The following is a 15,000-nucleotide window of genomic DNA, read 5'->3' as shown; positions in this document are numbered from 1 at the left end:
AATATATATATGTAGATAGATTAATTGTTAATCACTTACCGTCCAGAATATGCGTATATAGGAGTACCCTATGGTCAGCATAGGCAAAACCAGGCAGAACACCAGGAGAAGTACTATATAGGATGTATCACCGGGGTTCCGCCCTCGCCAGTCCACACTACATGCCAGGCCGCTGACTTCAGTCACATAGCTATTCCAACCGAGTAGGGGCATTCCGGCCCAAAATGATGCCCACATCAAACAAGCAAATACTGAGATGAGGGACGCCTTTTTGCTGATGGTGACCGCTCGTATGGTGTGTACGATGAGGATGTATCGATCGACAGAGATGGCCGTGAGCAGGGTGATCGAGTTGAGGCCCAGCAGTGTCATGGTGAATCCGTACCAGACGCAACCGCTGTGCCCGAAATACCAGCGCCGCATCACGCCAGAAACAATAGCGAATGGGTTGCCGAATGTTGCTATTAGAAGGTCGCAGAGGGTGAGATTCACGATGAAGATATTCGTCGGGGTTATGAGGTCTCGTCGCAGGGCGAACATGGCGATCACACCGCCGTTCATGAGGACAGCAGCCACGGAAAATATGGCCAGGACTCCGGCTACGGTGAGACCGACCTCTCGCGAAAGCAGCTGGATCTCTTCGCCGCCTGTGCCGCCAGTGCCTCCGGTGCCGCCGGCGCCACCGCTGCCACCAATGCTCGTCCCGGCAGCTCGGTTGGCGGCGCCGTTGATCGCAGTCGCCGGTAATGTTTGCGAGTTGCCAGGCGTGCCGCCGAGCACGCCGATGCTCGGGGCACCGACGCCAACGCCGACGCCGCTGTCCGTTCCTCGGCCCCGTGCCACATGCGCCGTGTGACTCGCGACCACGAAGAGCTCGTAGAGTGCTGCCGACCTTAAATAAGCCTTGGTACAGTTCTGCAAGAGGTGATGCAACAGAAAACTGTCGCGATCCGGTGCTGTGGATGTAGTCATAATAACTGAACAATCTTGTTCTGTAGTTTCTGTGTGTGTGTGTCTTGGTGTTACTTGGCCTGGTAGTCAGCTCTTTCTTTCTCTCCCTCTAATGTTTTCTTTCTCCACATCTTCCCTCTCTCTCTCTCTCTCTCCCTCTCTCTCTCTCTCTCTTATATAGACATATACACATTCATGAAAACGTATTATTTATTTATCCATCTATCTATCTACCACCATATATATATGTATATATATATATATATATATATATATATATATTTTTCTGATGTTATATCTGTTCCTGAATGATGTGTAAAGAAATTTTGATTTAAACATCTTAATGAATTCTTTATACTGAAATATATATTGAAGAAGATAAATATGTTCTTTTGAATTTATACGTTTTTGCGTCGTAACTCCTTTTTTATTATATATATATATATATATATCTATGTGGCTCGTGTGTTCTCGTCTACGTTTGTGTGCAATGTCCTGTACCCAGATATGCACCTATACATACAGGTGGATGTCGGTATGCACATACCTGTACGTATATATGCATATACTCATTTACTTTTGTTTATATATATATATATATGCATAGCTAGTTAGCTATCCATCTATCCGTCTATCTTTCTGTCTATTTATCAGTCTATATCCATCTCTCTATCTTTATATATGTATGTTTTTCTCTCTCTCTCTCTCTCACTAGTAGTCTATCTATCTTCACATACACACAGATAGATAAATAGATAGATAGATAGATAGATAGATAGATAGATAGATAGATAGATAGATAGATAGATAAAGCTATTTGAATCTATCTATCTAGCTAGCTATCAATCAATCAATCAAGCACTCTATTTATCTACTATATATATATATATATATATATATATATATATATATATGTCCGTCTATTCATTTATCTCTCTGTCTGTTTCTCTCCCTATTTATGTCTCTATCTATCAATCTCCCTATCTATCTTGCTCTCTCTCTCTCTCTCTCTCTCTCTCTCTCTCAATCTATCTATCTATCTATCTATCTATCTATCTATCTATCTATCTATCTATCTATCCATCCACCCACCTATCTATCCACCTATCTATCTTTCTCTTTCTCTCTCTCTCTCTCACACACACACACTCTCTCTCTCTCTCTCTCTCTCTCTCTCTCTCTCTCTCTGTCCCTCCATTTCTAACTCCTTAATCCACTGATACAACAGACCCACACACACACACATTCACACGCACGCTCTCTTAAGAATGCGACCTCACATGCCCTATTAGCAACACACGCAAACATCCACACACATGACTACACACACACACACATTAACAACACATACACACATACACACACTCTGCACGTAACGTAATTAATTACGCATGGTTAAGCTGACTCACACACACACACACACACATACTAAAACGTACAAACATACACACACATACATATTCATGCACCTCAACATGCATACACAAACATATATATATATACATTGTTGAACATATACATTAATTTTCCCGTTACTAAATATGAATGCAGTCTACTAGACACATACACACACACACACACATACATACATCATGCACACATATATACACACGCATAGGTTGTTACTCACACATATACATACATACACGCATTACTGAACTCACATAATCACACACGCACACACATTAATAAACATACATGCATACACAGATTGCAAAGACATGCACAAACACACACACACACACACACACAATATCAAATACACACACACAATATCAAATACACACACACACACACATGATCACACATGGATTGCAAAGCACACACACGCGCACAGAAATTCCAAAGTACACACACACACACACACATTAATAAGCACACATGCACACACGCACACATTCAGATTGCAGAGCACACACACACACACACAATACTAAATACACACACATAAGCACACATCCATAAACACACACATTGCAAAGCACACATACACACATACACACTGCTGAAATCATACACACACATTACTAAACTACACACACATTCTACTAAACACACACAGACACACACACACACACACACACACACACAAACTGCTATGCACACACATACACTACAAAATACATACACACACATACATATCATTAAAGACACACACTAGTAAACACACACAGGTGTGTACAGAAGCCAGAAATAGCAACCAAATTTTACCCTACGGCTTTAAAGAATCACTGGCACATTAAATAATGTAATCTTAGATACACTATGCCTGAATAAAGGATGGGATGGTCACAGTTGGAACATCTTTGATCATGGGTCTGTCTGGATCAGGACTGACCTGGGGTTAAACAACAACAACAATCATAGCCACTAATATTAACTCCTATACTATACATTAAGATAATGTAGTCCTAGATACACTATGCCTGAATAAAAGATGGGATTGTCACAACTGGAACATCTACGAAGATGGGTCTCGCTAGTGGATCAGGAGTGACCTGTGGCTAAATAAGAACAACAACAACAACAACAACAACTATAGCCAGTAATACTAAGTACTGTACTATACATTAGATATTGTAGTCCTAGATACACTAGGTCTGAATAAAAGATGGGATGGTCACCAATACAACTCCTCATCTTTTAAATATAGAACTGAGTAATAATAATAATAATAATAATAATAATAATAATAATAATAATAATAAGCAAATAATATAAACGTATCTGTCAAGGCCTACCAAAAACTGAGCAAATATAAAGATCTTGAAATAGAAATTAGCAAAATGTGGAATCTGAAGACGAAAACAATACCTATTGTCATAGGTGCCCTGGGAATGTTAGCAAAAGGGGCTGATTGCCTCCTAGCTCAGATACCAGGAAACCCCAAAATGGCTGAAGTTCAAAAGATGGTGCTCATGGGAACTGCCCATATCCTTCGTAAAATACTGTCTATGTGATCTCAAATTTTAAAGCAAACACATAATTGTCTTATGGTTTCTTAAACATTCTCTAGAACAACACTATGTACAAATCCAAATATATGGTACCCTAGGCATAACACCGACATGAACTTCTAACTTGTTGTCTCTTGAGGTCTCTGGGTGAGACTTGGAGCCAACTTGTACAAATGCAAAGCAAAAGTCAAACATAGAATAATAATAATAATAATAATAATAATAATAATAATAATAATAATAATAATAATGATAATAATAATAATAATAATGATAATAATAATAATGATAATAAAAATAATAATAATGATAATAATAATAATAATAATAATAATAATGGTGATGATGATAATGATTGATGATGATGATTGATGATGATTGATGATGATTGATGATGATTGATGATGATTCATAGTTTCAGAAGATCAGGAATAAATTGCAAGGATGCATGTCAGTGCAAAACTAACGTATATTTGAAATAGATTTCATTAAAATAAACGAACATTTCTGATGAGAATTCATAATGAAAACAATAATAAAAAATGGAAGAACAAAAAAATTGGTTGAAAATATTTTTAATTAAATTCAAAATGATGAAGAATTTGATTAGAGTTACTCTCTCTCTCTCGCTCTCTCTTTTTCTCTCTCTCTCTCTCTCTCTCTCTCTCTTTTTCTCTCTCTCTCTCTCTCTTTTTCTCTCTCTCTCTCTCTCTCTCGCTCTCTCTTTCTCTCTCTCTCTCTCTCTCTCTCTCTCTCTCTCTCTCTCTCTCTCTCTCTCTCTGAATCATTGTGATAAATGTTTTGTTTAAATTTGGTATGAAACTTGCAATTATAAGGGAGATAATTAGGTGTAATTTCCTGCCTTTGTGAATCACCAGGCACACGTGCGCACACACACACACACACACACACACACACAGACACACACACGCGCACACACACACACAGACACACAAACACACATGCACGCACACAGATACACACAGACACTCAGATACACACACATAGACATACACACAGAGACAAACACACACACACACACACACACACACACATACACATATAAAAACGTGGGGGTAATACATTAAAACAATTCATTACCAATAATTAGCATGCATGAATAAAATTTACAAGACATAATATGTTATATATATATATATATATATATATATATATATATACACACACACACACGCATACACACATGCGACATGCAAAATCACGTGTACATACGTCCATACTTTAAAAATATTTAAAAGTACATATTCAGCATGGAAAACAGATGCTAAATGATAACAACGATGGTGATGATGATGATGATGATGATGATGATGATGATGGTGGTGGTGGTCGTGGTGGTGACGATGATGATGATGATGATGATGATGAGGATAGCATGCACGCCGGATGGCACGTGTAAAGACATTCGAGCGAGATCGTTGCCAGTGCTGCCGAACTGGCTCCTGTGCAGGTGGCACGTAAAATAGCACCATTTTGAGCGTGGCCGTCGCCAGTACCGCCAGACTGGCCTTCGTGCCGGTGGCACGTAAATAGCACCCACTACACTCTCGGAGTGGTTGGCTATCTGGTTCGCCAGTCCTCAGTAAAATCGTCCAACCCATGCTAGCATGGAAAGCGGACGTTAAACGATGATGATGATATATATATATACATACATACACATGCACATAAAAGCACCTACTACACTCTTGGAGTGGTTGGCGTTAGGAAGGGCATCCAGCTGTAGAAACTCTGCCAAATCAGATTGGAGCCTGGTGCTGCCATCTGGTTCGCTAGTCCTCAGTCAAATCGTCCAACCCATGCTAGCATGGAAAGCGGACATTAAACGATGATGATGATATATATATATATATATATATACATGCACATAAAAGCACCCACTACACTCTCTGAGTGGTTGGCGTTAGGAAGGGCATCCAGCTGTAGAAACCCTGCCAAATCAGATTGGAGCCTGGAGCTGCCATCTGGTTCGCTAGTCCTCAGTCATACATACATACATACATACATACATACATACATACATACACACATACATGAATGCATACATGCATACAGATGTGTGTGTATGTATCCTGTCTGCTTTTCATTTCATGGAAACTGTCAAGTGTATCCCAAACACCGTGTCCACGCATACAAACCTACATACATAAGCATACACAATGAAACACTACAAAAGTCCTTTCTCACCATTCTTATAATTGATGCATTACAAATATCAGACGACTAATTATTTGATCGTTAACATCTCAGAGCATAAAATTATGATATTAATTACAATAATTAATTTAGTAACTGCTTCAAAGCATCCTATTTGTTTGTCAGTCATCAATATGACAGGCCACTTATGTGCTTGATAAATACCTTTACATCGTGTATACGATTTTAATTAACGAATCTGCATAACGATGAAATGATGGCAGTATTGACTAAATTATAGGGCTGTGAATCGTTAGCCCACCGGCAAAATGCTTAGCGGCATTTCATGTTTTTATGTTCTGGGTTCAAATTCTGTGAAGGGTGACTTTGCTTTCATTCTTTCGGGGTCGATAAAATAAGTACCAGTTGAGTACGGGGGTGGGGGATGTAATCGTCTTACCTGCCTCCCCCGAAATTGCCGGCCTTGTGACAAAACTTGAAATCAATATGGTGACTGAATTGTATTAGTAACATTGGTTGGTTGGCACTCGGTCGCTTAACGACGACAAGGGTTCCGGTTGATCCGATCAACAGAACAGCCTGCTCGTGAAATTAACGTGCAAGTGGCTGAGCACTCCACAGACACGTGTACCCTTAACGTAATTCTCGGGGGATATTCAGCGTGACACAGAGTGTGACAAGGCTGACCCTTTGAATTACAGGTACAACAGAAACAGGAAGTAAGAGTGAGAGAAAGTTTGTGGTGGAAGAGTACAGCAGGGTTCGCCACTATCATCATCATCATCATCATCATCACCATCGTCATCGTCGTCACCACATTGATCACCATTGTCATCATCATTGTCGTCATCATCATCATCACCGTCATCATGAGCATCATCATCATCATCATCGTCATCATCATCATCATCACCGTCATCATTGTCATCATCATTACCACCACTACCTCCACCTCCACCACCATCATCATCACCATCACAATCATCATCATCGTCATCATCACCGTCATCATCATTACCACCACCACCACCACCATCATCATCATCCTCATCATCATCATCGTCCTCATCATCACCACCACCACCACCACCACCACCACCATCATCATCCTCATCATCATCATCATCATCATCATCATCATCATCGTCATTGTCATTTCACTCTGTCTCATCACTGGAAACTAAAAACCGACTCTTTTGGAACTGATGCTGCCATATTATGAAAACAATGTCAATTATTTATATTCCAGAATATTCCCTTTGCTGGAATTTCGAACATCAAAGCAGAGAAGAAAGAAGAAAAGTTGCTGCTTTATTTAATTTATTTACTTTATTTACTTTATTTATTTTAAATTTCTATTTTTTCTTTTAAATTATATTTATTTTGTGTTTTTTTTTTTTTTCAAATGCGATGATGAGGAAAATCTGCGAATGAGAGGTGCCAGCGCTCTGTCTGAACCGAAACACGTGAAAAGATGATGTTATATGTGTGTGTGTGTGTGTGTGTGTGTGTGTGTGCCTTTGTGTATCTTTTGTGTGTGTATGTATGCATGTATGTATATATGTATGTGTGTGTGTGTGTGTGTATATATATATAGCTGTTTCTATACAGATAGATAGACAGACACACTGAGAGACAGGCACAAAAATAGACAGATAGAAAGATAGATAGATAGATAGATGAATAGACAGATGTATGGATACAGGTAGATACATACATGCATAAATACATACATGCATGCATGCATGTATATAAATATATTACTACATGTTTGTAAATGTGTGCATAAATATGAACCATATACCTACATATATACGCTTACATCCATGCACTCAAATATATATATATGCATGTGTGTGTATATATACGTATATATATGTATATATATGTGTGCGTGTGTGTATGTACGCATATGTATGCATATATATATATATATATATATATATATATATATATATATATATATATATGTTCAAGACAGGTTGCCCCTGGGAGCTCCTCTATGCTGATGACCTTGCCCTAATTGCGGAGTCACTATCAGAACTAGAGGAGAAGTTTCAGGTGTGGAAGCAAGGTCTAGAATTGAAGGGCCTTAGAGTCAACCTAGCTAAAACCAAAATCCTAATAAGTAGGAAGGTAGATAAAACACAAACCCCTTCAGGTAGATGGCCCTGCTCAGTATGTAGAAAAGGAGTAGGTAGTAACTCTATAAGATGTACCCGGTGCAAGCTATGGACACATAAGAGGTGCAGCAACATCAAAGGCAGGTTAACTAGCAAGTTAGTTTTTGTTTGTGGCAGATGTTCAGGTGCAATAAAGACTGCAAACAAACAGGAAACAACTTCTATCTCATTCCAGGGTGAAAAACTAGAGGTAGTCGATAGCTTCCGCTATCTGGGCGACCAAGTTAGTAGTGGGGGTGGGTGCGCTGAAAGTGTAGCTGCTAGAATAAGAATAGCCTGGGCAAAGTTTAGAGAGCTCTTACCCCTGCTGGCGACAAAGGGACTCTCACTCAGAGTAAAAGGCAGACTGTATGACGCATGCGTACGAACAACCATGCTACATGGCAGTGAAACATGGGCTGTAACTGCTGAGGACATACGTAAGCTCGCAAGGAATGAAGCCAGTATGCTCCGTTGGATGTGTAATGTCAATGTGAATACCCGTCAGAGTGTAAGTATCTTGAGAGAAAAGCTGAACATTAGAAGCATCAGTTGTGGCGTGCAAGAGAGACGATTGCGCTGGTATGGACATGTGGTGAGAATGGAGGAGGATAGCTGCGTGAAAAAGTGCCACACCCTAACAGTTGAGGGAACCCGTGGAAGAGGTAGGCCCAGGAAGACCTGGGCTGAGGTGGTGAGGCAAGACCTTCGTACATTGGGCCTCACCGAGGCGATGACTACGGACCGAGACCTTTGGAAATGGGCTGTGCGTGAGAAGACCCGGCAAGCCAAGTAAGATCGTTGCCAGTGCCCCTGGACTGGTTCTTGTGCGGGTGGCACATGAGATGCACCATTTTGAGCGTGGCCGTTGCCAGTACCGCCTGACTGGCTCCTGTAGGATTTTCGAGCGAGATCGTTGCCAGTGCCCCTGGACTGGCTTGTGCGGGTGGCACATAAAAGACACCATTTCGAGCGTGGCCGTTTTCGTGCGGGTGACACGTAAAAGCACCCACTACACTCTCTGAGTGGTTGGCGTTAGGAAGGGCATCCAGCTGTAGAAACTCTGCCAAATCAGACTGGAGCCTGGTGTTGCCATCCGGTTTCACCAGTCCTCAGTCAAATCGTCCAACCCATGCTAGCATGGAAAGCGGACGTTAAACGATGATGATGATGATATATATATACATATGTTTATATGCATATATATATATATGTGTGTGTGTTTATATATGCATGCATGTATGTATGTATATATGTGTGCATATATATATATGTATATATATATATATATATATATATATATATATATATATATATATATATATATACATACATGCATACACATACATATGTATGTACATGCATACACACACACACAGGCCATTACTACATCTGCTCTGTACATATATGTGTGTATATATATAGATATATATATTTATATATATACACACACACACACACATATACACTCCTGTGCTGCTGTTCCTCTGATAATGATCTTAATTCAACACAAGATAACAGCTTTGATGTCAGCCTTCTCGTTACTCGGGAAAATCCTTATCATCGTTACTGTCGTTACCTTCTCACACGTCTTCCCCCCCCCCCTCTCCTAATCACCAACACCATCATTAATAGCATTGTCATCATCAACATCATCATTATTACCACCATCATCATCATTATCGTCATCATCATTATTGTCATCATCATCATCATTATCACCATCATATATACATACATACATATGTATATATATATACATATACATACATACATACATACATACATATATGTATATATATATATATATATATATATATATATATATATATATACTTAAAAGTAGCAGAAATATAACAAAAAAACTGTTTTGCTTACTCCGGTATATATTTATATATATATATAACATGACTGACCCTTACTAAAAGTAAAATCCACTCACAAGGCTTTGGTCAGCCCGAGGCTATAGTAGAAGACACTTGCCCAAGGTGCCACGCAGTGGGACAGAACCTGGAACCATGTGGCTCGTAAGAAAGCTACTTGCCAGGGGCTTCTTTCTGTTTCCATCAATGAAATCCACTTACAAGGCTTTGGTCGGCCCGAGGTTATAGTAGAAGACACTTGCTCAAGGTGCCACGCAGTGGGACAGAACCCGGAACCATGTGGCTCGTAAGCAAGATACTTACAACGGGCTTCTTTCAGTTTCCATCAATGAAATCCACTTACAAGGCTTTGGTCGGCTCGAGGCTATAGTAGAAGACACTTGCCCAAGGTGCCACGCAGTGTGACTGAACCCGGAACCATGTGGTCGGTAAGCATGGAGTGCTCATTATGTTAGCCTACTTTTGCCCACCAGGGGTAATATCGATCAACACTAATGACATGCATAAAAAATCTGTATAATTCGATTGTTTTTATCAAATTTCTCGCTAGTTAAGCAAATTGCTGAAATAATGAAAAATCTAATTTTGCAAGAAAAAAATATTTATTATTTTAAAATGAAATGAAACGAGCTTCAGTAAATGTATGCTAATTATGTTTTTTGTTTTTTTTAAATTTTTTAATTTTATCAACCTAATTAAATGAAATTCATCAAAAGCCTTAAATTGTCAAAACTTGAAATCCTTCTAAATCTGCCCCCGCCCCCATTTACATTTCTTCTTCTTCTTCTTCTTCTTCTTCTTCTTCTTCTTCTTCTTCCTCTTCTTCTTCTTCTTCTCATGTACGTGTATATATATATATATATATATATATATCTTCATCATCGTTTAACGTCCGTTTTCCATGCTAGTATGGGTTGGATGATTTGACCGAGGACTGGTGAAACCAGAAGGCTGCACCAGGCTCCAATCTGATTTGGCAGAGTTTCTACAGCTGGATGCCCTTCCTAATGCCAACCATTCCGAGAATGTAGTGGATGCGTTTTACATGCCACCGGCACGGGTGCCAGTCAGGTGGCACTGGCATTGGCCATGTTTGGTTGGTGGTTTTTACATGCTACTGGGGTCGATGTAATCAACTTAATCCCTTTGTCTGTCCTTGGTTGGCGTTAGGAAAGGCATCTAGCTGTAGAAACTCTGCCAGATCAGATTGGAGCCTGGTGCAGCCATCCGGTTTCACCAGTCCTCAGTCAAATCGTCCAACCCATGCTAGCATGGAAAGCGGACGTTAAACGATGATGATGATGATATATATATATATATATATATATATATATATATACATACATACACATGCACATAAAAGCACCCACTACACTCTCGGAGTGGTTGGCATTAGGAAGGGCATCCAGCTGTAGAAACTCTGCCAAATCAGATTGGAGCTTAGTGTAGCCATCTGGTTTCACCAGTCCTCAGTCAAATCGTCCAACTCATGCTAGCATGGAAAGCGGACGTTAAACGATGATGATGATGATATATATATATATATATATATATATATATATATATATATATATATACATACACATGCACATAAAAGCACCCACTACACTCTCGGAGTGGTTGGCGTTAGGAAGGGCATCCTATATACATGCACAGAGAACTAGATATATGCCTGCGTACATTTACATACACATGTATGCGTGTGTGTGTGCAGATGTGTCTGCGTGTGTGTGTGAGCATGATGGCAAGAGCTGTTTCTGATAAGCTGGTTTTCCTCCAACACCAGAATGGTACAAACACGCACACACAAATGTATATATATATATATATATATATATATATATATATAGATATATATATATATAGATATATATATATATAGATATATATATATAGATATATATATATATATAGATATATATATATATAGATATATATATATATAGATAGATATATATATAGATATATATATATATATAGATATATATATATATAGATATATATATATATAGACATATATATATATAGACATATATATATATAGACATATATATATATATAGACATATATGTAAATATAAAAATATAGACATACATACATATATGCACCTATATATAGTCATTTGATCAGGTCAATTCGAAGTTAATAAGCCAGCCAGATTGTTAGCATTAAGATCCTTGAATAACCCGCTCAAGGCAGCTGATTCCATAACACGAAGAATTTCGGACCAAAGATAAGCTCTAAGTAGGATATTAACAATATATACTTATATACCTGTACATACATATATATACATACATACATATATATATATATATATATATATATATATATATATATATATAAGACAGTGTTGGTTCTGTGAGATAAGTTTTAAGAGGTATTTTGTGGACATGTTATTCTTTTTGTGTTTGTCTTTTGTTTTTGATGGGTTTTTTGGTCAAGATTATGGAATAATATATTAAGACCACTTTGATTCTTGGTGGTGGCAAATCGAAAGATGGCTTACAGCTCTGTGTATTGCCATTTTGGCAATCATCATCATCATCATCACCACCACCACCATCATCACCGTCATCATCATCATCATCATCATCATCATCTTTGCCATCATCCCCGCCACTACCTCCACTGCAATCATCATCAACATCACCATCATCATCCTCGTCATCATCATCATCATCATCATCATCATCATCCTCATCATCATTACCATCATCACCACTACCACCACCACCACCACCACCACTACCACCACCACCATCATCATCATCATCTTCAACAACAATTCTAATAGAAAAAAATTATTAGCCAATCGTATTTTCTTCCTTTGTTTTTTTTTGTTTTTTTATATATATATATTTTGTTGCATGTCTGCTGAATTAAAAAAAAAAAAAATAATTAAGAAGACACAACAACCACACCAACGCCCGCCCGCCCGTACTTCCAACTTACACCACCACCCCCTTGACCCACACCAGAATAGAAAAACGAAAAGGCGAATAACAGACATTAGATCTATGTCACAAAGCGACAAATTAACGGTTGCCATTTTCGACGGTGGAACCAACATGGTGACTCTGTCTGTCTTGTCATGCAATGTTCCTTGAATGCTATGGCTACAAACATCACACAATTATCTGTGAGCTCTAGCGATGAAAGAAAGGCAGTAGTAGTAGTAGTAGTAGTAGTAGTAGTAGGGAATAGATTGTGTGGTGATAACAGGTGATCCTTTCTCAATGGTTGTCACCTGCTTTTGCTCCCCCGTTTTTACTTTTCCTTCTTTTTTTTTACCTCTTTTTCTTCTTGTGATATTCTGCTGCTCTGTCGTCTTTACTGGTACCATTTCTAATAGCAATGGCGAGAACAACAGCAACAGCTCTAACGACAAGAGAGACTAACAGCTACAGCATTTACATCATTATTCAGCTACACTGTCGTAGACATATACCTACCTACATACACACACACACACACGCATACATCTATATATATAAAACTGAGAATGTGTGTGTGTCTGTTTGTTTGTATGTGTGCCTCACTAAAACTCAAGAACTATACGTATGTATATATCATCATCATCATCATCATCATCGTTTAACGTCTGCTTTCCATGCTAGCATGGGTTGGACGATTTGACTGAGGACTGGTGAAACCGGATGGCAACACCAGGCTCCAATCTAAATTTGGCAGAGTTTTTACAGCTGGATGCCCTTCCTAACGCCAACCACTCAGAGAGTGTAGTAGGTGCTTTTACGTGTCACCTGCACGAAGGCCAGTCAGGCGATACTGGCAACGGCCACGCTCGAAATGGTGTCTTTTATGTGCCACCCGCACAAGCCAGTCCAGGGGCACTGGCAACGATCTCGCTCGAAAATCCTACGGAAGCCAGTCAGGCGGTACTGGCAACGGCCATGCTCAAAATGGTGCATCTTATGTGCCACCCGCACAAGAGCCAGTCCAGGGGCACTGGCAACAATCTTACTTGGCTTGCCGGGTCTTCTCACGCACATATATATATATGTGTGTATGTATGTATATATATATATATATTTATGTATGTCTATGTATGTATGTATATGTATGTATACATATCTGTATATATATTTATATAAAGATTAGCAGAGTTAAAAATATGTCCTAGGGAATATCGCAGTATATTAAAAGACTGTATATTAAACCAGTCATTTAATATACAGGGTTGGCCAAAAGTCACCCGACAGTAAATCAAGATTCCATAAACACTATCTGTGATCCTGAATTGACTGAAATGGAAAAATGCCACTCAAGAAGGATTCCAGTTTAAACGATTTCCATGATGTTTCATATTTAAATGCTTTCATTAAATTCATTCAGTCGTTAAACATAAATAAATCTTGGAATTAAATGATTTACTGTCAGGTGACTTTTGGCCAACCCTGTATGTAATATCATATCAGGGACATGTCTTTCATGTCAGTTCACAACATCTGTCTTTTCCAGTCTCTGCTGCTGAAGAGGAGATAACGACTTTGAAATGCATGGATCCAAGACTCTGGTTAGGGAGCATTGGGGCTGACTTGATGTATTTACACCTATTCGCCAACAGCGAGAAATTCCCCGAAAGGATGAAAGCAAAGTCAACCTTGGTGGAATTTGAACTCAGAACATAAAGACATTTCACCCAGTGTGCTAATGTCTCTGCTAGCTTGCCTCCTTTTAAAAGGAGCATTTCGTCGGTTACGACGGGGAGGGTCCCAGCTGATACGATCAACAGAACAGCTTGCTTATGAAATTAACATGCAAGTGGCTGAGCACTCCACAGACATGTGTACCCTTAACGTAGTTCTCAGGGAGATTCAGCGTGACACAGAATGTAACAGGGCTGGT

At 39.1% G+C, this 15,000-nt stretch overlaps 1 protein-coding gene across 2 annotated transcripts in view; it reads right to left on the bottom strand.

Moving 5' to 3' along the window:
- Positions 1-15,000, bottom strand: part of LOC106871833 (opsin-5) — a 46,852-nt gene that overhangs the window by 28,128 nt on the left and 3,724 nt on the right. The window contains exon 1 of one of the 2 annotated variants that reach the window (XM_089345447.1): positions 40-1,101. The exons of the other annotated variant lie outside the window; for it this stretch is intronic. Coding sequence (XP_089201573.1) covers positions 40-972 — 933 coding nt within the window. The 5' untranslated portion in view covers positions 973-1,101. Of the gene's footprint in view, positions 1-39; positions 1,102-15,000 lie in introns of those variants that run through there. 2 annotated transcript variants of the gene reach the window in all.

This window comes from Octopus bimaculoides, chromosome 29, assembly GCF_046866305.1.
Source record: "Octopus bimaculoides isolate indiv1 chromosome 29, ASM4686630v1, whole genome shotgun sequence".
Classification (NCBI taxonomy): domain Eukaryota; kingdom Metazoa; phylum Mollusca; class Cephalopoda; order Octopoda; family Octopodidae; genus Octopus; species Octopus bimaculoides.
This window is presented reverse-complemented; position numbering and strand designations above follow the sequence as displayed.